Source organism: Procambarus clarkii, chromosome 25 (assembly GCF_040958095.1).
Source record: "Procambarus clarkii isolate CNS0578487 chromosome 25, FALCON_Pclarkii_2.0, whole genome shotgun sequence".
NCBI classification, from domain to species: Eukaryota; Metazoa; Arthropoda; class Malacostraca; order Decapoda; family Cambaridae; genus Procambarus; species Procambarus clarkii.
The window spans coordinates 22,162,275-22,186,169 of record NC_091174.1 but is presented as its reverse complement, the minus strand read 5'-3'; the positions used below and the strand labels follow the sequence as shown (position 1 = coordinate 22,186,169).

Sequence of the window (23,895 nt, the reverse complement as noted above, 5' to 3'; positions counted from 1 at the left end):
ATACTTTCTAATCATTCATAAAGTAACAATACGTTGCATAGGGGAAGATCTTTAATGTGCTTAGCTGCACGATCAATTAGGCTCCTCCCGGCACCACGATGAGGGAGGCAGCAGGTGGTCGCGAGGAGCTCGCTCTTCTCTTGGCTGGTGGCGTGAGGTTAAGACCTACTCTGTGGCTGTATCCCTACTCTCCTTCCTTCTCCTCTTACTTATTTCCCTTACCTGAAGTTCCTGTACCCTTAAGTTAAGTATTATATGGTGTAAGTGTGTCTACTCTGGTAGTAACGATTGGGGAGACCTGGGGATAGTATTTTGCCAGTGTTTGGGTACCCCTAAGTGTTGTGTTTTGTATTAGGGTCCCACGTGGTTTCACTACCCTAAGCTGCATCCAGCTTCAGTGCTTATCCAGTAGTACTTTACCCTAGCTTGTTATTAGTGTAAACCTTGTATCCTGCCTACGTGGACCAAGGCTTTTAACGTAAGATAGTGTGGTAAAGTTATTATTATTATTGTTATTGGTGTGAGTGTATATGGGGGGTTGTTAACGGGTTAATAAATAAGTACATGAATTACAGAGTATCTCTTCTTCCAAGGTGGGAGCGCAGTGATCAACCCTTAGACGAACATATTTGGTCTTGTAGCAAGTTATTACTACTGTGGATAGTTTATTTTGGGGGCCGGGCCTTTTAGCTCTCCCATATTTGATACTCCTGTCTTCTAACTACCTATACCCCTTAATAGTACCAGTACCCCATAGAAGCCCCACTCATATCAGTTATAACAAGTGGTTGGCCAGTCCGGGAGGAACATTATAAGTGTAAAAAATTAGATTCTTGAGTGCCAAAATTAAAATTTTTTATTTCCGCAGAACGGTTGTGTGCTAGCCTAGGGTCCAGCTCATCTAGCAAAGGACATTCTTGCACTGACTGGACACCTAGCTGGATCCCTTCACGATTAAGGTTAGTGTGGCCTTGTGTTAGGGGCCGTGCAAATTTTTTTTTTCCAATTTTTATTTTTTAATTTTTTCTTTGGCTGGGAGCTAAAATTATTAGTGATGTCTTCTGAAATGCAGAACCTGGCAAGGGAGCCTTCAGTGGTAGAGATAAAGAAACTTAAAAAGTCTAATTTAGTATTGTTAGGCCAGGAATTTGGCCTAGAATTAAATGTTGCAGATAAAAAGTGGACTTTGGTGAATGAAATATTACAACATTGTATTGATGAACAACTATTGGCAAGTGATACACCTTTATGCCAGCCTAGCCAAGCAGAAAGTGCAACTCATAGGGAAAGTGAATTAGCTTTAGAGTTAGCAAAAATAAAATTAGAGGAGCAAAGACTCAAAACCGAGGAGGCTAAAATTAGAGCGAATGCCACTGGAATTCCACCTGCCGGGGATTCAAACCCCAGGCATTATGAGAAAAAGCATAATTTGCCTGAATTTTCCGAGTCTGACCCTGAAAGGTTTTTCAATCATTTTCAGAGAGTGGCCACGTCCATGAACTGGCCAAAGGAAGAGTGGGTGAAAATCCTACAGGGAAGACTTAGGGGTAAAGCACAAGATATTTTTATAAACATGCCTGACGACGAGTGTTTCGAATATGATAAAGTCAGGGAAGGTATTTTGCGGGCATATGAAATTACTCCTGAAGCTCACCGCCAAGTTTATCGTAACCTTAGGCCTACTCACAACCAACCGCTCACTGAATTTGTGAATGATCAAATTCGATTGTTTGATAGATGGATTCGCTCGGCGAAAGCCGAAACATACGAGGCTCTCAGGAACTTAATTTTAATGGAGCATTTTATAGATGTTATGCCAGAGAACGTATCACAATACATTAAAGGAAGGATAGAGTTAAATTCTAAAATAGGGGATTTGGCCAAGTTGGCAGAAAACTACCAATTGGCGGGCAAAAGGCCCAATAAAAATAATTATACCCCACAGAGTAGCAAACCTTATACCCACAGCCAGTCCAGACCAGCTCATTCTAACCCTTTACCTAATGCACCTTCTGTTTCAGACATAACTAACCCTGTTAAAGTGTCTAGCCCAACGGCACCTAAAGGTGAACCGAAGGGTAATTCTGTTAGTAATGTCTCTTCTCCCCGACGTTTTTGTGGTCACTGTAATCGTTCAAACCACAATATTAGCCGTTGTTGGCAACTGTACCCTGAAAAAAGACCCAATGCTCTAGTTGTGACACAGGGCTTGAGGCTTTCAGAAGGGTTAGGGAGTAAGACCTCCAACCCACAGTGGTTGGACTTGCTTACCCCATTCTTATCGAAAGGGAGACTACTTTTGTCTGAGGGTTCTTCCTGGAAGGACGTGGTGATCTTCAGAGACACCGGTGCCATCCAGACTTTAATTTTAGAGAGTGCGTTGCAAGGTGCCAACACTCTCGACACTGGAGAGGTGGTACTGGTCGAGGGTGTCATAAGTGATACTCGGGCAGTACCCCTCCATAAGGTTACCCTGGAATCTGATTTCCACAAGGGTGTTTGTACAGTCGGAGTCACTTCATACCTACCTTTCCCTAATGTTGATGTAATAGTTGGTAATGATTTAGTAGGGGATAAGGTAGGGGACTCCAGACTGCCTATTATGTTGCCTACCCCTAAGGTTTGCCTGGATCCACCCGCCGCAGAGGATAATGTTGTGTACCCTGCGTGCGCGGTGACCAGGTCTATGGGACTTAAATGTAAGGGCAGCCCTGTGCTTGCCAAGGTGGTAAATCCCGAGGTCACGAGGAGCTTTCCGAGTGGTGAAAACCAAGTGGACCTCGCGGACACATTCATGGCCCGACTCGATGACGTGGCCGAGGACATTGTGGAGAGCCTGCCACCGCCATCTACTGAGAGTAGTGGGGAGGTGGAGAACACTGTTGAGCCTCGGCCAATGGCATCTGACCAAGGCCTAGATGCCTCCTTGAGTGAGTTACAGAAAGCTGACCCCACTCTTGCAGATTGTCATGAAACAGCCGTCTCTATGGAGGAAATTGTAGACGCAGCAACTGGGTACTACTACAATGATCGGATTTTGATGAGAAAATGGAGACCACAGAGTGCTCCCTTGTCAAATGAGTGGGAGGTAGTCCACCAGGTTATGTTGCCGACTTGCTATAGAGAAAGGGTTTTGGCAGCTGCTCATGATGATCCTATGGGGGGACATCAAGGTATTAATATTACGTATCACAAAATTTTAAAGTATTTTTTCTGGCCCAAGCTGAAAAGCGATGTGGCTAAATTTTGTAATGCGTGTGTTGTTTGTCAACTGGTTGGGAAACCAAACCAGACTCCACCTAAAGCTCCTCTAAGGCCTATTGTCGTGCCAGAGGAACCATTTTCTCATGTGGTAATGGACTGTGTTGGACCATTACCTAGAACTAAGTCTGGTAATATTTACCTAATCACGATGATGTGTATCACTACTCGTTACCCAGAGGCTTTTGCTGTAAGGAACATCCGAGCAAAAACTGTTGTTGCTCGTATGTTGCAATTTTTTTCCACTTTTGGACTGCCTCGGGTCGTGCAAACTGACAATGGTACTAATTTTAAGTCTGATGTTTTCGAGCAATTTTGTAAGGAACATGGAATAACTCATAAGGTTTCCAGCCCATACCATCCACAGAGTCAGGGGGTAATTGAACGTTTCCATCTAACTCTGAAGCAGATGTTGAAGACATCGTGCGAGAGTTCCCACACCTTCTGGGATGAGAATTTACCGTATGTTTTGTTTGCGGCTAGAGAGGGATTACAAAGTTCACTGGGCTGTTCTCCTTTTGAGTTAGTCTTTGGCCATAAAGTTCGTGGACCCTTGCAAATGTTACAGGAGAATCTGTTAGGGAACGTAACGTTATCCGAAGGTTCGGCTTTCTTTGCGCAACACCACCAGAGACTCAAGGACTGCAAGGCGGCTGCATTAAAGTATCTTGGCAAGGCCCAAGAAAAGATGAAAGAACGTAACGATGCTAAATCTAAGTTACGGGTATTTCAGCCTGGCGACCCTGTCCTGGTATTAAAGCCTCGACTAGGGAACACTATGTCCCACAAGTACGAAGGCCCCTACATTGTGACAGAAAAGACTGGGGACCTCACGTACAAAGTGAGGCACTCTGACAAACGTAACCAGGTAATGCTCATACATGTAAATCGACTGAAGAAGTTCCAGGGCCCCAGGCCCATTGCACTAACCAATGTTTCCATTTCCAGTGAGAGAGGGGATGATTGTTCTGGGGACCCAACTAATCTCATTTTCAATAATTCTAGTTCTGTGAATGCTGTGGAGGAACTGTCCCATTTGCAGATGGCCCAACGTGAAGAGGTGCAGTCGTTGGTTGATGAATTCTCCAGTCTGTTCGGGGAGGTCCCGACCCAGACTGATGCCATTTGCCATGATGTCGAGTTGACGGACTACACTCCCATTCGCCTTCAACCCTATCGGATGAGTCCAGAAAAGAAGGCCATCATACGGAAGGAGGTCGACTTCTTGCTCCAGCACGGCCTCATCCGGCCGAGCCAGGGCTCTTGGTGCTCGCCCTGCCTTTTGGTCCCCAAACCAGACGGCTCATGGCGATTATGCACCGACTATCGGCAGCTCAACAAGGTGACCATTGTGGATGCCTATCCGCTGCCCCTCCTCGAGGACTGCATTGACGAGTTGGGAAATGCCAAGTACGTTTCGAAATTCGACCTCTCGAGGGGGTATTATCAAATCCCACTCACTGAACGTGCTAAACAGCTCACTGCGTTCGTGACACCCGAGGGTGTTTTTGAGTATCAAGTGTTACCGTTCGGCTTGCGTAATGCCCCTGCCACGTTCCAGAGACTCATGAACTCTCTACTCGCTAAGGTGCCAAATTGTCGGGCGTATTTAGATGATATCGTGCTGTTTGACAGTAATTGGGCTGACCACATAGCTAGGTTACGCCAGTTGTTTGCCATCTTGAAAAGGGCAAATCTTACCTTAAATGCTAAAAAGTGTCATTTTGGCCAAGGCACAGTGACGTACCTCGGTTATGAAGTGGGCCAAGGAAAAGTGTTACCTCGGCAAGATAAAATCAATGCCATTCTGGAGTATCCAGTACTAAAGTCTAAAAAGGACGTTCAAAGATTTATCGGTATGTGTGCGTACTATCGACGTTTTTGTCAGAACTTTTCCAGTGTTGCCACTCCTCTCACAGACTTGTTGCGGAAAGCCGTTAAATTTAAGTGGTCATCAGACTGTGCAGAGGCATTTAAAAATTTGAAATTGATCTTAGCTTCCGCCCCAGTGCTTGCTAGTCCAAGGTTCGACCGACCGTTTAAAATTCATGTTGACGCGTCTGACTCGGGTGCTGGTGCAGTGTTGTTGCAAACTGGGGATGATCAGGTGGAACACCCAGTATATTATTACTCTGTGAAATTCGACAAGGCGCAACGCAATTATTCAGTGGTAGAAAAAGAGGCGTTGGCGCTAGTGTTAACATGTAAAAAGTTCGAAGTTTACCTCACAGGTAATATAGTGGAAGTGTACACGGACCATAACCCACTAGTCTTCCTGACTCAGATGAAGGGTAAGAATAAACGCATCCTCAGGTGGGCGTTGTACCTACAGGACTTCAATCTTTCCATTACCCACCTACCGGGCAGACTCAACGTGATAGCCGACGCTCTGTCCCGGTTGCCTGAATAACATTCATCTGAGCCACAGAAAGCCATTTACCAACCGTCATGCTTTAGTTAATTTTTTTTAGGTTCTCCTGTGACATTAAATATTCCGTGTCCAATTTATTTACTTCCCTGTTCTTTTATTTTTGTTGTGTATGTTTTTTTTTCTTTCAGAGAACTCCTTTGTATTTTTTTTTTTTTTTGCAGAGAAATTGCTTTTGATTGATTTTTTGTTTTTGTCATGTTTTTCTTTTTGTTCTCTGTATACTCTTACAAAAAAAAAATGACTACTATTCTAGTAGTCACATTTTTTTTTTCTCTGAAGGGGGGAGGAGTGTTACGACCCTGGGTTCTCCAGTGGAAACCAGAGGTCAAAATTGAGCTATTAAACTTCCTAAGTAGTACAGTTGCTCTTTCTCAAAGAGCATTTAAAGACAGAGCTGGGGGTTGATTATTAAATAATATCATAGGCACCAACTTTGCTTACTAATACTTTCTAATCATTCATAAAGTAACAATACGTTGCATAGGGGAAGATCTTTAATGTGCTTAGCTGCACGATCAATTAGGCTCCTCCCGGCACCACGATGAGGGAGGCAGCAGGTGGTCGCGAGGAGCTCGCTCTTCTCTTGGCTGGTGGCGTGAGGTTAAGACCTACTCTGTGGCTGTATCCCTACTCTCCTTCCTTCTCCTCTTACTTATTTCCCTTACCTGAAGTTCCTGTACCCTTAAGTTAAGTATTATATGGTGTAAGTGTGTCTACTCTGGTAGTAACGATTGGGGAGACCTGGGGATAGTATTTTGCCAGTGTTTGGGTACCCCTAAGTGTTGTGTTTTGTATTAGGGTCCCACGTGGTTTCACTACCCTAAGCTGCATCCAGCTTCAGTGCTTATCCAGTAGTACTTTACCCTAGCTTGTTATTAGTGTAAACCTTGTATCCTGCCTACGTGGACCAAGGCTTTTAACGTAAGATAGTGTGGTAAAGTTATTATTATTATTGTTATTGGTGTGAGTGTATATGGGGGGTTGTTAACGGGTTAATAAATAAGTACATGAATTACAGAGTATCTCTTCTTCCAAGGTGGGAGCGCAGTGATCAACCCTTAGACGAACATATTTGGTCTTGTAGCAAGTTATTACTACTGTGGATAGTTTATTTTGGGGGCCGGGCCTTTTAGCTCTCCCATATTTGATACTCCTGTCTTCTAACTACCTATACCCCTTAATAGTACCAGTACCCCATAGAAGCCCCACTCATATCAGTTATAACAATGACAAAGAGGTGTGTGATGAACTCAACAAGAGATTCCAAGAGGTCTTCACAACAGAACAAGGTGAGGTCACTGTGCTAGGAGAAAGGGACGTAAACCAGGTGGCCTTGGAAGAGTTTGAAATTACGAGAGAGGAGGTCAAGAGACACCTGCTGGATCTGGATGTTAGAAAGGCTGTTGGTCCAGACGGGATCTCGCCATGGGTACTGCAAGAGTGTGCAGAGGCACTTTGCTTGCCACTCTCCATAGTGTATAGTAAGTCACTGGAGACTCGAGACCTACCAGAAATATGGAAGACGGCGAATGTGGTCCCAATATACAAAAAGGGCGACAGGCAAGAGGCACTGAACTACAGGCCAGTATCCTTGACTTGTATACCATGCAAGGTGATGGAGAAGATCGTGAGAAAAAACCTGGTAGCACATCTGGAGAGAAGGGACTTCGTGACAAATCGACAACATGGGTTCAGGGAGGGTAAATCTTGCCTGACTGGCTTAATAGAATTCTATGACCAGGTGACACAGATTAAGCAAGAAAGAGAGGGCTGGGCGGACTGCATTTTCTTGGATTGTCGGAAAGCCTTTGACACAGTACCGCATAAGAGGCTGGTACATAAGCTGGAGAGACAGGCAGGTGTAGCTGGTAAGGTGCTCCAGTGGATAAGGGATACTCTCTGCTTCCTAAGCAATAGGAAGCAGAGAGTTACGGTGAGGGGTGAGACCTCTGATTGGCGTGAAGTCACCAGTGGAGTCCCACAGGGCTCTGTACTCGGTCCTATCTTGTTTCTGATATATGTAAATGATTTTCAGAGGGTATCGATTCATTTCTCTCAATGTTTGCTGATGATGCCAAAATTATGAGAAGGATTAAGACAGAGGAGGACAGCTTGAGGCTTCAAGAAGACCTGGACAAGCTGCAGGAATGGTCGAACAAATGGATGTTAGAGTTTAACCCAAGCAAATGTAATGTAATGAAGATAGGGGTAGGAAGCAGGAGACCAGATACAAGGTATCACTTGGGAGATGAAATACTTCAAGAGCCCAGAGAGAGAGAAAGACCGTGATATCTGGCGTGATATCTGGTTGATATCACGCCAGACCTGTCCCCTGAAGCTACCTGTCCCCGGTCTCTTGTTATCAAGAGGATAACATCAGCAGCATATGCCAGGTTCGCTAACATAAGAACGGCCTTTAGAAACTTGTGTAAGGAATCTTTCAGAACATTATATACCACATATGTCAGACCAATCCTGGAGTATGCGGCTCCAGCATGGAGTCCATATCTAGTCAAGCATAAGACTAAACTGGAAAAGGTTCAAAGTTTTGCCACCAGACTAGTACCCGAGCTGAGAGGTATGAGCTACGAGGAGAGGCTACGGGAATTGAACCTCACTTCGTTGGAAGACAGAAGAGTTAGTGGGGACATGATCACCACATTCAAGATTCTCAAGGGAATCGACAGGGTTGATAAAGACAGGCTATTTAACACAAGGGGCACACGCACTAGGGGACACACTAGGGGGCACTCGTAGCCTGGTGGATAGCGCGCAGGACTCGTATTTCTGTGGCGCGGGTTCGATTCCCGCACGAGGCAGAAACAAATGGGCAAAGTTTCTTTCACCCTAAGTGCCCCTGTTACCTAGCAGTAAATAGGTACCTGGGAGTTAGTTAGCTGTCACGGGCTGCTTCCTGGGGTGTGTGTGTGGTGTGGGAAAAAAAAAAAAAAAAAAAAAAGTGTTTAGTAAACAGTTGATTGACAGTTGAGAGGCGGGCCGAAAGAGCAAAGCTCAACCCCCGCAAAAACACAACTAGTAAACACACAGGTGGAAACTGAGCGCCCAAATGAGCCACAGAGATATTAGAAAGAACTTTTTTAGTGTCAGAGTGGTTGACAAATGGAATGCATTAGGAAGCAATGTGGTGGAGGCTGACTCCATACACAGTTTCAAGTGTAGATATGATAGAGCCCAATAGGCTCAGGAACCTGTACACCTGTTGATTGACGGTTGAGAGGCGGGACCAAAGAGCCAGAGCTCAACCCCCGCAAGCACAACTAGGTGAGTACAACTAGGTGAGTACCCACACACACACACCCACACACGCACACACATACACACACACACACACACACACACACACACACACACACACACACACACACACACACACACACACACACACACACACACACACACACACACACACACACATACACACACACACACACACACACACACACACACACACACACACACACACACACACACACACACACACACACACACACACACACACACACACACACACACACACGCACACACACACACACACATTTTCAAAAGGTGACACCCCTAGGGTCAACACTTGCAGCAGAGGAGCTCCAGCATATTTCAACAATCCTAAGTATTGTAGTACAGGTTGATGGTAGTGAGTGGTGTCCCAGAGAACATAAAGGTATAGTGCTCTTGAAAAATAGGTGAGATAACAGGAAAGTGCTAAGGGAAGTGAAAAATCGGATGAGAAAAAGTTGCCCTAGTGTTTACAGTGCAGAGAAGAACATTCAAGATGGCCACTGGCAAGGGGAAAAACAAAACAGAGCTTGATTTTGAGGGATTCAATGAAGAAAGCATTGATATTAGTAGTCTACATAACAAGTTGATAAATTTAGATACTATAGTGAACTCTCATGTAGAAATAATTAGTAAATTGAAAGAAAGTAATGACCATTTGAATAGCAAAGTTTTATGTCTTGAGGGTTTAGTGAAAGACTTGCGCAAGGATAAGAATCAATTGGAAACAAATTGCAAAGCCATGGAAGAAGAAAATAAACTCTTAAAAATAGCTTTGGAAGAAGTTAAAGTAAATTTAAACATAAATGACTACAATAGGTTAGGCAAGGAAATTCAACAGGAGAAACAGCTTTTGTCAGCACAGATGGAGGAAGTTACACAGGGAATAGAACAGTGCAAGAAAGATATGCAACTCACTTATGCACAAGTGGCCAAGGAGAAGGAAAAAATAGAAGAAGCAGTAAAGGAAGTCAAACACTGCAGCAACCAAGATAAAACAAACATTAGGCTAGAAGTGAGGAAAGAATTGGCATCTAACCCGAAGTTAGTGCAAAACACAGTTGACCGGAGTAAGTCCCTGATCATTTTTGGCTGCAAAGAAAAGGCGATAACATCTAGGTCAGAAAGAGCTGTAGAAGAAGCTAAAGTAGTAGATAAAATTGTTGGCCTCGTGGAAGGTCTTACAAACAGAGAGAATGTGTGCGACTATAGGAGAATAGGCAGGTACGTAAAAGGGAAAGATCGACCTTTGAGGATCACCCTAAACGGTGCCAAACAGATGGAAGAAGTACTAAGGAATGCTAGAAAATTGCAAAGGGATGAGGATGGGAAAGGGTGGTCGTTAAGACGAGATCTTTCAAAAGAAGATAGAGAGAAGCTGAAACTGAACCTCGCCGAGGCAAAACATTTAAATGAGAGCAGGAATGAAGAAGAAATAAATTCTTTTTTCTACAAAGTGATAGGGGTAGGCAAACCAGTAAAGTGGTACATAAAGGCAAACCAACAAAATCAATAGAGAGAGGGGGAGTGAAGAATAAGGAGAGGGGGAACAAGTTCCTGAAGATTGCATACACCAACATAGATGGAGTGAGATCGAAGATACTGGAGTTAAGTGATGTAATACAGCTGCAGACACCAGACATTGTTGCACTCACGGAGACAAAACTTGAAGATGTAATTTTAAATGAGGTCATATTCCCAAGGGGCTACTCAATTTGGAGACGGGACAGAAAAATTAGGAAAGGCGGTGGCGTTGCTGTGCTGGTGAAAGAACACCTAAAGGTGAAGGAAATAATGACTGCCAATCCACAAGAAGTTGACATAATAGCACTAGAGATCTGCTATGAGGATGATAAACTAATGATGATAAATGCATATAGTCCACCGCCAAGCAGCACATGGTCAAAGGAGGAGCTAGATAGTAAACGTGAAGGTCTTATAACAATAATGAGAGAGATTATAGCGAGAGCGGATAACGATAGATCACGACTGTTGATAGTCGGTGACTTCAACTTGAAATCCATAGACTGGGAAGCATATGAAGCTAAAACAGAAGATTTTTGGACCTGTAAATTTGTAGACCTCATCCTGGAAACATTCTTGTATCAACATGTTAAACAAGCTACGAGGATGAGGGAAGGGGACGTTCCCTCTATGCTAGATTTGATATTTACCAGGAAGGAGGAAGAGATATTTGACATTCAGTACCTTCCTCCCTTGGGTAAAAGTGACCATGTCTTTTTGGGAATAAAGTATGCAATGCGTTATAAGCTGGAAGAAAATAAGGAGGTTGAAGCAGTTGAAAAACCAGACTTCAGGAGAGGACATTATGGTGACCTTAGAAATTTTTTTAGTGAGTATAATTGGACAGACTTGATGCTAGGCAAGGAAGTGAATGAGATGTATGGCAAGTTTTGTGAAATATATGATAAAGGCACAAAAAAATTTATACCAAAACAGAGATGCAGAACTAGGAAACAGGATTGGTTTAATAGAAATTGCGAGAGGGCTAGAGACCGAAAGACACAAAAATGGAATCAATACAGGAAGAGGCCGAACCCCCAAACATACCAGCGATACAAAGATGCGAGAAACAACTACACGGCAGTGAGGAGAGAGGCAGAAAGAAATTTTGAAAAAGGGATTGCGGACAAATGTAAAACAGAACCAGGTCTATTCTATAAATTCATAAACAACAAATTGCAGGTAAAGGATAATATTCAGAGGTTGAAAATGGGAAATAGATTCACGGAAGATGAAAAGGAAATGTGTGAAACACTAAACGAAAAGTTCCAAAGTGTGTTTGTACAAAATGAAATCTTTAGGGAACCAGATACAATAAGAATTCCAGAGAACAACATAGAACACATAGAGGTGTCTAGAGACGAAGTGGAAAAAATGCTCAAGGAGCTCGGTAAGAACAAAGCAGCTGGCCCAGATGGCGTTTCACCATGGGTTCTGAGAGAATGTGCATCTGAGCTCAGCATTCCACTTCACCTGATCTTTCAGGCATCCCTGTGTACAGGAATCGTAGCAGACGGGTGGAAACAGGCTAACATAGTTCCAATCTACAAAAGTGGCAGCAGGGAAGACCCCCTCAATTATAGACCTGTATCATTGACAAGTGTAATAGTGAAAGTATTGGAAAAACTAATCAAAACTAAATGGGTAGAACACCTAGAGAGAAATGATATAATATCAGACAGACAGTATGGTTTTCGATCTGGAAGATCCTGTGTATCGAATTTACTCAGTTTCTATGATCGAGCCACAGAGATATTACAGGAAAGAGATGGTTGGGTTGACTGCATCTATCTGGACCTAAAAAAGGCTTTCGACAGAGTTCCACATAAGAGGTTGTTCTGGAAACTGGAAAATATTGGAGGGGTGACAGGTAAGCTTCTATCATGGATGAAAAATTTTCTGACTGATAGAAAAATGAGGGCAGTAATCAGAGGCAATGTATCAGAATGGAGAAATGTCACAAGTGGAGTACCACAGGGTTCAGTTCTTGCACCAGTGATGTTTATTGTGTACATAAATGATCTACCAGTTGGTATACAGAATTATATGAACATGTTTGCTGATGATGCTAAGATAATAGGAATGATAAGAAATTTAGATGACTGTCATGCCCTTCAAGAAGACCTGGACAAAATAAGTATATGGAGCACCACTTGGCAAATGGAATTTAATGTTAATAAATGTCATGTTATGGAATGTGGAATAGGAGAACATAGACCCCACACAACCTATATATTATGTGAGAAATCTTTAAAGAATTCTGATAAAGAAAGAGATCTAGGAGTGGTTCTAGATAGAAAACTATCACCTGAGGACCACATAAAGAATATTGTGCAAGGAGCCTATGCTATGCTTTCTAACTTCAGAATTGCATTTAAATACATGGATGGCGATATACTAAAGAAATTGTTCATGACTTTTGTTAGGCCAAAGCTAGAATATGCAGCTGTTGTGTGGTGCCCATATCTTAAGAAGCACATCAACAAACTGGAAAAGGTGCAAAGACATGCTACTAAGTGGCTCCCAGAACTGAAGGGCAAGAGCTACGAGGAGAGGTTAGAAGCATTAAATATGCCAAAACTAGAAGACAGAAGAAAAAGAGGTGATATGATCACTACATACAAAATAGTTACAGGAATTGATAAAATCGACAGGGAAGACTTCCTGAGACCTGGAATTTCAAGAACAAGAGGTCATAGATTTAAACTAGCTAAACACAGATGCCGAAGAAATATAAGAAAATTCACCTTCGCAAATAGAGTGGTAGACGGTTGGAACAAGTTAAGTGAGAAGGTGGTGGAGGCCAAGACCGTCAGTAGTTTCAAAGCGTTATATGACAAAGAGTGCTGGGAAGACGGGACACCACGAGCGTAGCTCTCATCCTGTAACTACACTTAGGTAATTACACACACACACACACACACACACACACACACACACACACACACACACACACACACACACACACACACACACACACATGTCAGTTTGCCTAAATTCTCCAATATTCATTCATGAAACTGCGTCACTGGACTGCAACCTCATCGAATAAGCTGTAATGTATTTCTTACTGTCAACACAAACTCACAACTTCACACGTCAATCATTGCATTTTTTTATAAATAGACACTAACTAACCTTGCTACGAGGTATAAATACACGTGCCAAATTTGATTCAGAAGGCAACTCCAGCGTGGCCTAGTCGGATAGAACATGTTCTTAATCCGGATAGACCTGCGTTCGAACCTGTCGAAACGGTTGCAACTACAGGGCACAGATTTCTCTGTGCCCTGTAGGAGCATCAGTTCCGATAGATTCTCTGGATAGCTGAAGATTGACTGACATTCCCACATTCCCTTGGAATGTGGGAAAGGGTAGAAATCCGGGGGCCCACGGACGGATACCTGGATCCACTGACCTCGGGCAGGTCTTTCAATTCACCTGGATTTCAGGTGGGGAGAAGGGAGGCAATTTGGGTCCAGACAAAATAACTTCCTGGACCCAAACAAGGACACACGGACACGGACACTCATAGACTCTGACGGACAGACATAGAATCAAGAAACACACGACTCAAGACACAGGATCAAGACACATTCCGTGTGTCTCGAGACACACACGGAATCAAGACACGCATGGACTCATGGATTCATGACACGATCCCAAGGTGGAGATAAGGGAGGTAATTTGAGGGGACGAAAATGGCTTCCTGGACTCAAAACCCCATAGATTCTGACATCTAAAACATGTAAACACGTAAAACTGACACGGACTTAAATGGACACGGACATAGACTCTGACGGACCCTCAAATACACACACACACTCACACAATCAAGACACACACGGAATACAGACACACACGGAACTCACACACAGCCTCAAGAGACACACGGAAGCAAGACACAGGATCAAAACACAGGCGGAATCAAGACACACACGGAATCAAGACACACACGGAATCAAGACACACACGAATCAATCACACACACAGGTGATCAAGACAATCAAGACACACATGATTCATGGATTCATGACAGGATCCCAGGATTTGAGGGATTCCAAAATCTTTGTCTTTTTAATTTTTTTCAAATTATTATTTTACACATTATTTTACAATTTTAAAATTTGAGGGGACACAAATGGCATCCTGGACTCAAAACCCTATGGACACACACACGGAATCAAGACACGCGGACAGAGTCATATTTGTTTTGATATTTTGATATTTTTTGAGTATTATTTGATTTTGAGTTTTTTTTTTATATTTGATTATTTGATATTATTCATATTTTGAGTCGTATTTGTTTTGACAGAGTTTGACGTCTATATTCGTTCTGCCTTCTGTGCAGTACGGAATCTGTGCAGTACTGTTGGTGTCCAGGACACTACTACTCTACTACAGACACAGGAGTGTCTGTCGTACTACACTACTGCAGACACTCCTGTGTCTGTATTAGTTAACAAACACACTAATAGTGTTAGTTAACAGTTAGTTAGCAGGAGTGTTTTAGTAGTGTTGTAGTTGTGTTGTAGTAGTGTTGCAGGAGTGTTGTAGAAGTGTTGCAGGAGTGTTGTAGTAGTGTTGCAGGAGTGTTGTAGAAGTGTTGTAGAAGTGAAGTAGAAGTGAATTAGTGTTGCAGGAGTGTTGTAGTAATGTTGCTGGAGTTTTACAAGTTGTGTTGTAGTACAACAATACTGAAATTGTATTGCTGTATTGCTAGAAAAAGTATTGCTGAAAAGAGGCAGAGCACCAAGCCTCACCCGAAAGGAACGACGAGTGAGGAAGCTTTGGAGAAAGAAAGGGAGGGACAGACCTTTAAGCCACGAAGCCCAGTGGAAGGAATGAAGTTGGGACAGAATATTATATCTCCAAGTGATGTCGTTAGCCTTTTCCAGGTCAATAAGGACGGCAACAACGGAGGTCTTCGCAGCAAAAACAGTACGAATATAGACCTCCAAGTTCACCAGGACATCTGTTGTGCTGCGGCACTTGCGGAAACCAAATTGAGAAGGGAAGATAGTGTTCTAAGAACCACATCAAACGAACGTTAACGAACGTTCAAAGAGTTTGCAGACACAATTCGTATGGGCATAGGGAGGAAGTCCTTAGACTTCCCAAGAGACCCTGGTTTTCGTGGGTCTCCTCGGTGGGCAGATGGCGAAGCATCTCTTAATGAATGCCATCGGAGCCCGCCGCCGTAGAACCGCAGAGGGCCAGGGCAGACCGAAGTTCAGAGAGAGAGAAGGGATCGTTATAGGGAAGTCTGAGATGAGTTCAGAAATCTAGGGGACGAGATTCAAAAGCAGGTTTACGAAGAAGGAAAGATTGAGGAAGATGAGAACCAGAGCTAACAGAAGAAAAGATGGAACCCAGTTCGGTCGAGAACCTGCAATGGGTCCAACAAAAGAGAACCACGGAGGTGAAGGTTCCGAGACATCGGAAACGAACTTACCCGCTATCTTGCGGACACGCTTCCAGATCTGCAGCAGAGGAGTTTCAGACGCAATGGTGGAAACATGACTTCCAACACTCACGCTTAGCTGTACGGATGGTCCTACGGACCACCCCACTCGCCTTCCGAAACAAAACAAAAGAAGTGTTGTATCCTGCAGGAGTGTTGTATCCTGCAGGAGTGTTGTATCCTGCAGGAGTGTTGTATCCTGCAGGAGTGTTGTATCCTGCAGGAGTGTTGTATCCAGCAGGAGTGGTGTATCCTGCAGGAGTGGTGTATCCAGCAGGAGTGTTGTATCCTGCAGGAGTGTTGTATCCTGCAGGAGTGTTGTATCCTGCAGGAGTGTTGTATCCTGCAGGAGTGTTGTATCCAGCAGGAGTGGTGTATCCTGCAGGAGTGGTGTATCCAACAGGAGTGTTGTATCCAGCAGGAGTAATGTATCCAGCAGGAGCGTTGTATCCAGCAGGAGTGGTGTATCCAGCAGGAGTGGTGTATCCAGCAGGAGTGTTGTATCCAGCAGGAGTGTTGTATCCAGCAGGAGTGTTGTATCCAGTAGGAGTGGTGTATCCAGCAGGAGTGTTGTATCCAGCAGGAGTGGTGTATCCAGCAGGAGTGTTGTATCCTGCAGGAGTGTTGTATCCAGCAAGAGTGTTGTATCCAGCAGGAGTGTTGTATCCAGCAGGAGTGTTGTATCCAGCAGGAGTGGTGTATCCAGCAGGAGTGGTGTATCCAGCAGGAGTGGTGTATCCAGCAGGAGTGTTGTATCCAGCAGGAGTGTTGTATCCAGCAGGAGTGTTGTATCCAGCAGGAGTGTTGTATCCAGCAGGAGTGTTGTATCCAGCAGGAGTGTTGTATCCAGCAGGAGTGTTGTATCCAGCAGGAGTGTTGTATCCAGCAGGAGTGTTGTATCCAGCAGGAGTGTTGTATCCAGCAGGAGTGTTGTATCCAGCAGGAGTGTTGTATCCAGCAGGAGTGTTGTATCCAGCAGGAGTGGTGTATCCTGCAGGAGTGTTGTATCCTGCAGGAATGGTGTATCCAGCAGGAGTGGTGTATCCAGCAGGAGTGGTGTATCCAGCAGGAGTGTTGTATCCAGCAGGAGTGTTGTATCCAGCAGGAGTGTTGTATCTAGCAGGAGTGTTGTATCCAGCAGGAGTGTTGTATCCTGCAGGAGTGTTGTATCCTGCAGGAGTGGTGTATCCAGCAGGAGTGTTGTATCCAGCAGGAGTGGTGTATCCTGCAGGAGTGGTGTATCCAGCAGGAGTGGTGTATCCAGCAGGAGTGGTGTATCCAGCAGGAGTGTTGTATCCAGCAGGAGTGTTGTATCCAGCAGGAGTGTTGTATCCAGCAGGAGTGTTGTATCCTGCAGGAGTGTTGTATCCAGCAGGGGTGTTGTATCCAGCAGGAGTGTTGTATCCAGCAGGAGTGTTGTATCCAGCAGGAGTGTTGTATCCTGCAGGAGTGGCGTATCCAGCAGGAGTGGTGTATACTGCAGGAGTGGTGTATCCAGCAGGAGTGGTGTATCCAGCAGGAGTGGTGTATCCAGCAGGAGTGTTGTATCCAGCAGGAGTGGTGTATCCTGCAGGAGTGGTGTATCCAGCAGGAGTGGTGTATCCAGCAGGAGTGGTGTATCCAGCAGGAGTGGTGTATCCAGCAGGAGTGGTGTATCCAGCAGGAGTGGTGTATCCAGCAGGAGTGGTGTATCCAGCAGGAGTGGTGTATCCAGCAGGAGTGGTGTATCCAGCAGGAGTGTTGTATCCAGCAGGAGTGGTGTATCCTGCAGGAGTGGTGTATCCAGCAGGAGTGGTGTATCCAGCAGGAGTGGTGTATCCTGCAGGTGTGGTGTATCCAGCAGGAGTGTTGTATCCTGCAGGAGTGGTGTATCCTGCAGGAGTGGTGTATCCAGCAGGAGTGGTGTATCCTGCAGGAGTGGTGTATCCAGCAGGAGTGGTGTATCCAGCAGGAGTGGTGTATCCTGCAGGAGTGGTGTATCCAGCAGGAGTGGTGTATCCTGCAGGAGTGGTGTATCCAGCAGGAGTGGTGTATCCTGCAGGAGTGGTGTATCCTGCAGGAGTGGTGTATCCAGCAGGAGTGGTGTATCCAGCAGGAGTGTTGTATCCAGCAGGAGTGGTGTATCCAGCAGGAGTGGTGTATCCAGCAGGAGTGGTGTATCCTGCAGGAGTGGTGTATCCTGCAGGAGTGGTGTATCCTGCAGGAGTGGTGTATCCAGCAGGAGTGGTGTATCCAGCAGGAGTGGTGTATCCAGCAGGAGTGGTGTATCCTGCAGGAGTGTTGTATCCAGCAGGAGTGGTGTATCCAGCAGGAGTGTTGTATCCAGCAGGAGTGTTGTATCCAGCAGGAGTGTTGTATCCAGCAGGAGTGGTGTATCCTGCAGGAGTGGTGTATCCAGCAGGAGTGTTGTATCCAGCAGGAGTGGTGTATCCTGCAGGAGTGGTGTATCCAGCAGGAGTGTTGTATCCAGCAGGAGTGGTGTATCCAGCAGGAGTGTTGTATCCAACAGGAGTGGTGTATCCAGCAGGAGTGTTGTATCCAGCAGGAGTGGTGTATCCAGCAGGAGTGTTGTATCCAGCAGGAGTGGTGTATCCAGCAGGAGTGTTGTATCCAGCAGGAGTATTGTATCCAGCAGGAGTGTTGTATCCAGCAGGAGTGGTGTATCCTGCAGGAGTGGTGTATCCAGCAGGAGTGTTGTATCCAGCAGGAGTGGTGTATCCAGCAGGAGTGGTGTATCCAGCAGGAGTGTTGTATCCAGCAGGAGTGGTGTATCCAGCAGGAGTGCTGTATGCAGCAGGAGTGGTGTATCCAGCAGGAGTGGCGTATCCTGCATGAGTGGTGTATCCTGCAGGAGTGGTGTATCCAGCAGGAGTGGTGTATCCTGCAGGAGTGGTGTATCCAGCAGGAGTGGTTGTAATCCAGCAGGAGTGGTGTATCATGCAGGAGTGGTTGTATCCAGCAAGAGTGTTGTATCCAGCAGGAGTGGTGTATCCAGCAGGAGGTTGTCTCAGCAGGAGTGGGTGTATCCAGCAGGAGTGGTGTATCCAGCAGGAGTGGTGTATCCATGCAGGAGTGTGTATCAGAGGAGTGGTGTATCCTGCAGGAGTGTTGTATCAGCAGGAGTGTTGTATCCAGCAGGAGTGGTGTATCCAGCAGGAGTGGTGTATCCAGCAGGAGTGTTGTATCAGCCGGAGTGGTGTATCCAGCAGGAGTGGTGTATCAGCAGGAGTGGTGTATCACTGCAGGAGTGGTGTATCCTGCAGGAGTGGTGTATCCTGCAGGAGTGGTGTATCCAGCAGGAGTGGTGTATCCAGCAGGAGTGTTGTATCCCAGCAGGAGTGTGTATCCAGCAGGAGTGTATCCAGCAGGAGTGGCTGTATCATGCCATGAGTGGTGTATCCATGCGGAGTGGTTGTATCCAGCAGGAGTGTTGTATCCAGCAGGAGTGTTGTATCCAGCAGGAGTGTTGTATCCAGCAGGAGTGGTGTATCCAGCAGGAGTGTTGTATCCTGCAGGAGTGTTGTATCCAGCAGGAGTGTTGTATCCAGCAGGAGTGGTGTATCCAGCAGGAGTGGTGTATCCAGCAGGAGTGGTGTATCCTGCAGGAGTGGTGTATCCATGCAGGAGTGGTGTATCCAGCAGGAGTGTTGTATCCAGCAGGAGTGTTGTATCCAGCAGGAGTGTTGTATCCAGCAGGAGTGTTGTATCCAGCAGGAGTGTTGTATCCAGCAGGAGTGTTGTATCCAGCAGGAGTGTTGTATCCAGCAGGAGTGGTGTATCCAGCAGGAGTGTTGTATCCAGCAGGAGTGTTGTATCCTGCAGGAGTGGTTGTATCCAGCAGGAGTGTTGTATCCAGCAGGAGTGGTGTATCCAGCAGGAGTGTTGTATCCAGCAGGAGTGTTGTATCCAGCAGGAGTGTTGTATCCAGCAGGAGTGTGTGTATCCTGCAGGAGTGTTGTATCCAGCAGGAGTGGTGTATCCAGCAGGAGTGGTGTATCCATGCAGGAGTGGTGTATCCAGCAGGAGTGGTGTATCCAGCAGGAGTGGTGTATCCAGCAGGAGTGGTGTATCCAGCAGGAGTGGTGTATCCAGCAGGAGTGGTTGTATCCAGCAGGAGTGGTGTATCCAGCAGGAGTGGTTGTATCCAGCAGGAGTGTTGTATCCAGCAGGAGTGGTGTATCCTGCAGGAGTGGTGTATCCAGCAGGAGTGGTGTATCCAGCAGGAGTGGTGTATCCAGCAGGAGTGGTGTATCCAGCAGGAGTGGTGTATCCAGCAGGAGTGGTGTATCCAGCAGGAGTGGTGTATCCAGCAGGAGTGTTGTATCCAGCAGGAGTGTTGTATCCAGCAGGAGTGTTGTATCCAGCAGGAGTGTTGTATCCAGCAGGAGTGTTGTATCCAGCAGGAGTGGTTGTATCCAGCAGGAGTGTTGTATCCAGCAGGAGTGGTGTATCCAGCAGGAGTGGTGTATCCTGCAGGAGTGTGTATCAGCAGGAGTGGTGTATCCTGCAGGAGTGGTGTATCCAGCAGGAGTGGTGTATCCAGCAGGAGTGGTGTATCCTGCAGGAGTGGTGTATCCAGCAGGAGTGGTGTATCCAGCAGGAGTGGTGTATCCAGCAGGAGTGGTGTATCCAGCAGGAGTGGTGTATCCAGCAGGAGTGGTGTATCCAGCAGGAGTGGTGTATCCAGCAGGAGTGGTGTATGTCCAGCAGGAGTGTTGTATCCAGCAGGAAGAGTGTTGTATCCAGCAGGAGTGGTGTACCAGCAGGAGTGGTGTATCCAGCAGGAGTGGTGTATCCAGCAGGAGTGGTGTATCCAGGCAGAGTGGTGTATCCCTGCAGGAGTGGTGATCCGCAGGAGTGGGTGTATCCATGCAGGAGTGTGTATCCAGCAGGAGTGGTGTTATCCAGCAGTAGGTGGTGTATCCAGCAGGAGTGGTGTATCCAGCAGGAGTGGTGTATCCAGCAGGAGTGGTGTATCCAGCAGGAGTGGTTGTATCCGAGCAGTGAGTGGTTTGTATCCCAGCAGGAGTGTTGTATCCAGCAGGAGTGTGTATCCAGCAGGAGTGTTGTATCCAGCAGGAGTGTTGTATCCAGCAGGAGTGTTGTATCCTGCAGGAGTGGCGTATCCAGCAGGAGTGGTGTATCCTGCAGGAGTGGTGTATCCAGCAGGAGTGGTGTATCCAGCAGGAGTGGTGTATCCAGCAGGAGTGTGTATCCAGCAGGAGTGGTGTATCCTGCAGGAGTGGTGTATCCAGCAGGAGTGGTGTATCCAGCAGGAGTGGTGTATCCAGCAGGAGTGGTGTATCCAGCAGGAGTGGTGTATCCAGCAGGAGTGGTGTATCCAGCAGGAGTGTATCCAGCAGGAGTGGTGTATCCAGCAGGAGTGGTGTATCCAGCAGGAGTGGTGTATCCAGCAGGAGTGGTGTATCCAGCAGTAGTGTTGTATCAGCAGGAGTGGTGTATCCAGCAGGAGTGGTGTATCCAGCAGGAGTGGTGTATCCAGCAGGAGTGGTGTATCCTGCAGGTGTGGCTGTATCCCTGCAGGAGTGGTGTATCCAGCAGGAGTGGTGTATCCAGCAGGAGTGGTGTATCCAGCAGGAGTGGTGTATCCAGCAGGAGTGGTGTATCCTGCATGAGTGGTGTATCCAGCAGGAGTGGTGTATTCCAGCAGGAGTGGTGTATCCAGCAGGAGTGTGTATCCAGCAGGAGTGGTGTATCCTGCGGAGTGGTGTATCCAGCAGGGATGGTGTATCCCGCAGGAGTGTTGTATCCTGCAGGAGTGGTGTATCCAGCAGGAGTGGTGTATCCAGCAGGAGGGCTGTATCCAGCAGGAGTGTTGTATCCCGCAGGAGTGGTGTATCCTGCAGGAGTGGTGTATCCTGCAGGAGTGGTGTATCCAGCAGGAGTGGTGTATCCTGCAGGAGTGGTGTATCCAGCAGGAGTGGTGTATCCGCAGGAGTGGTGTATCCAGCAGGAGTGGTGTATCCAGCAGGAGTGTTGTACTCCAGCAGGAGTGGTTGTATCCAGCAGGAGTGGTGTATCCAGCAGGAGTGGTGTATCCTGCAGGAGTGGTGTATCCAGCAGGAGTGGTGTATCCAGCAGGAGTGTGTATCCATGCAGGAGTGGTGTATCCAGCAGGAGTGTGTATCCAGCAGGAGTGGTTGTATCCTGCAGGAGTGGTGTATCCAGCAGGAGTGGTGTATCCAGCAGGAGTGGTGTATCCAGCAGGAGTGGTTGTATCCAGCAGGAGTGTGTATCCAGCAGGAGTGGTTGTATCCAGCAGGAGTGGTGTATCCATGCAGGAGTGGTGTATCCTGCAGGAGTGGTGTATCCAGCAGGAGTGGTGTATCCTGCAGGAGTGGTGTATCCAGCAGGAGTGTTGTATCCAGCAGGAGTGGTGTATCCAGCAGGAGTGGTGTATCCAGCAGGAGTGGTGTATCCAGCAGGAGTGGTGTATCCAGCAGGAGTGGTGTATCCAGCAGGAGTGGTGTATCCAGCAGGAGTGTTGTATCCTGCAGGAGTGGTGTATCCAGCAGGAGTGGTGTATCCAGCAGGAGTGGTGTATCCAGCAGGAGTGTTGTATCCAGCAGGAGTGGTGTATCCAGCAGGAGTGGTGTATCCAGCAGGAGTGGTGTATCCAGCAGGAGTGGTGTATCCAGCAGGAGTGGTGTATCCAGCAGGAGTGTGTATCCAGCAGGAGTGGTTATCCAGCAGGAGTGGTGTATCCAGCAGGAGTGGTGTATCCACAGGAGTGGTGTATCCAGCAGGAGTGGTGTATCCAAGCCAGTAGTGTTTGTATCCAGCAGGAGGTAGGGTATCCTGCAGGGATTGGTGTATCCAGCAGGAGTGGTGGTAAATCCAGCAGGCAGTGGTTTATCCAGCAGGGATGTGGTGTATCCAGCAGGAGTGGTGTATCCAGCAAGGAGTGTTTTATCCAGCAGGAGTGTTGTATCCAGCAGGAGTGTTGTATCCAGCATGAGTGTTGGAATCCTAGCAGGAGTGTTGTATCCAGCCAGGAGTGTTGTTATCCAGCAGGAGTGTTGTATTCCAGCAGGAGTTGTTGTATCCATGCAGGAGTGGTTGTATCCTAGCAGAGTGGTGTATACAGCAGGAGTGTTTGTATCCTGCAGAGTGTGGTGTATCCAGCAGGAGTGGTGTATCCAGCAGGAGTGGTTGTATCCAGCAGGAGTGTTTGTATCCAGCCAGGAGTGGTGTATCCAGCAGGAGTGCTGTATCCAGCAGGAGTGGTGTATCCAGCAGGAGTGGCGTATCCTGCATGAGTGGTGTATCCTGCAGGAGTGGTGTATCCAGCAGGAGTGGTGTATCCTGCAGGAGTGGTGTCTCCAGCAGGAGTGGTGTATCCAGCAGGAGTGGTGTATCCAGCAGGAGTGGTGTATCCAGCAGGAGTGGCGTATCCTGCATGAGTGGTGTATCCTGCAGGAGTGGTGTATCCAGCAGGAGTGGTGAATCCTGCAGGAGTGGTGTATCCAGCAGGAGTGGTGTATCCAGCAGGAGTGCTGTATCCAGCAGGAGTGGTGTATCCAGCAGGAGTGGCGTATCCTGCATGAGTGGTGTATCCTGCAGGAGTGGTGTATCCAGCAGGAGTGGTGTATCCTGCAGGAGTGGTGTATCCAGCAGGAGTGGTGTATCCAGCAGGAGTGGTGTATCCAGCAGGAGTGGTGTATCCAGCAGGAGTGGTGTATCCTGCAGGAGTGGTGTATCCAGCAGGAGTGGTGTATCCAGCAGGAGTGGTGTATCCAGCAGGAGTGGTGTATCCAGCAGGAGTGGTGTATCCTGCAGGAGTGGTGTATCCAGCAGGAGTGGTGTATCCAGCAGGAGTGGTGTATCCTGCAGGAGTGGTGTATCCAGCAGGAGTGGTGTATCCTGCAGGAGTGGTGTATCCAGCAGGAGTGGTGTATCC

General features: G+C 46.7%; 1 protein-coding gene across 1 annotated transcript; it reads right to left on the bottom strand.

Annotated features, from left to right (window-relative positions):
- Positions 1–22,964: 22,964 nt before the first annotated feature.
- Positions 22,965–23,540, bottom strand: LOC138368454 (cerebellar degeneration-related antigen 1-like). Its single transcript, XM_069330971.1, has one exon. It carries the CDS (start codon positions 23,538–23,540, stop codon positions 22,965–22,967), a length of 576 nt encoding a protein of 191 aa, XP_069187072.1.
- Positions 23,541–23,895: the final 355 nt, after the last annotated feature.

Bases quoted from the DNA above. Each gene is read 5' to 3' on its own strand.
- LOC138368454 (XM_069330971.1), bottom strand. From the start codon at position 23,540: ATGCAGGATACGCCACTCCTGCTGGATACACCACTCCTGCTGGATACA.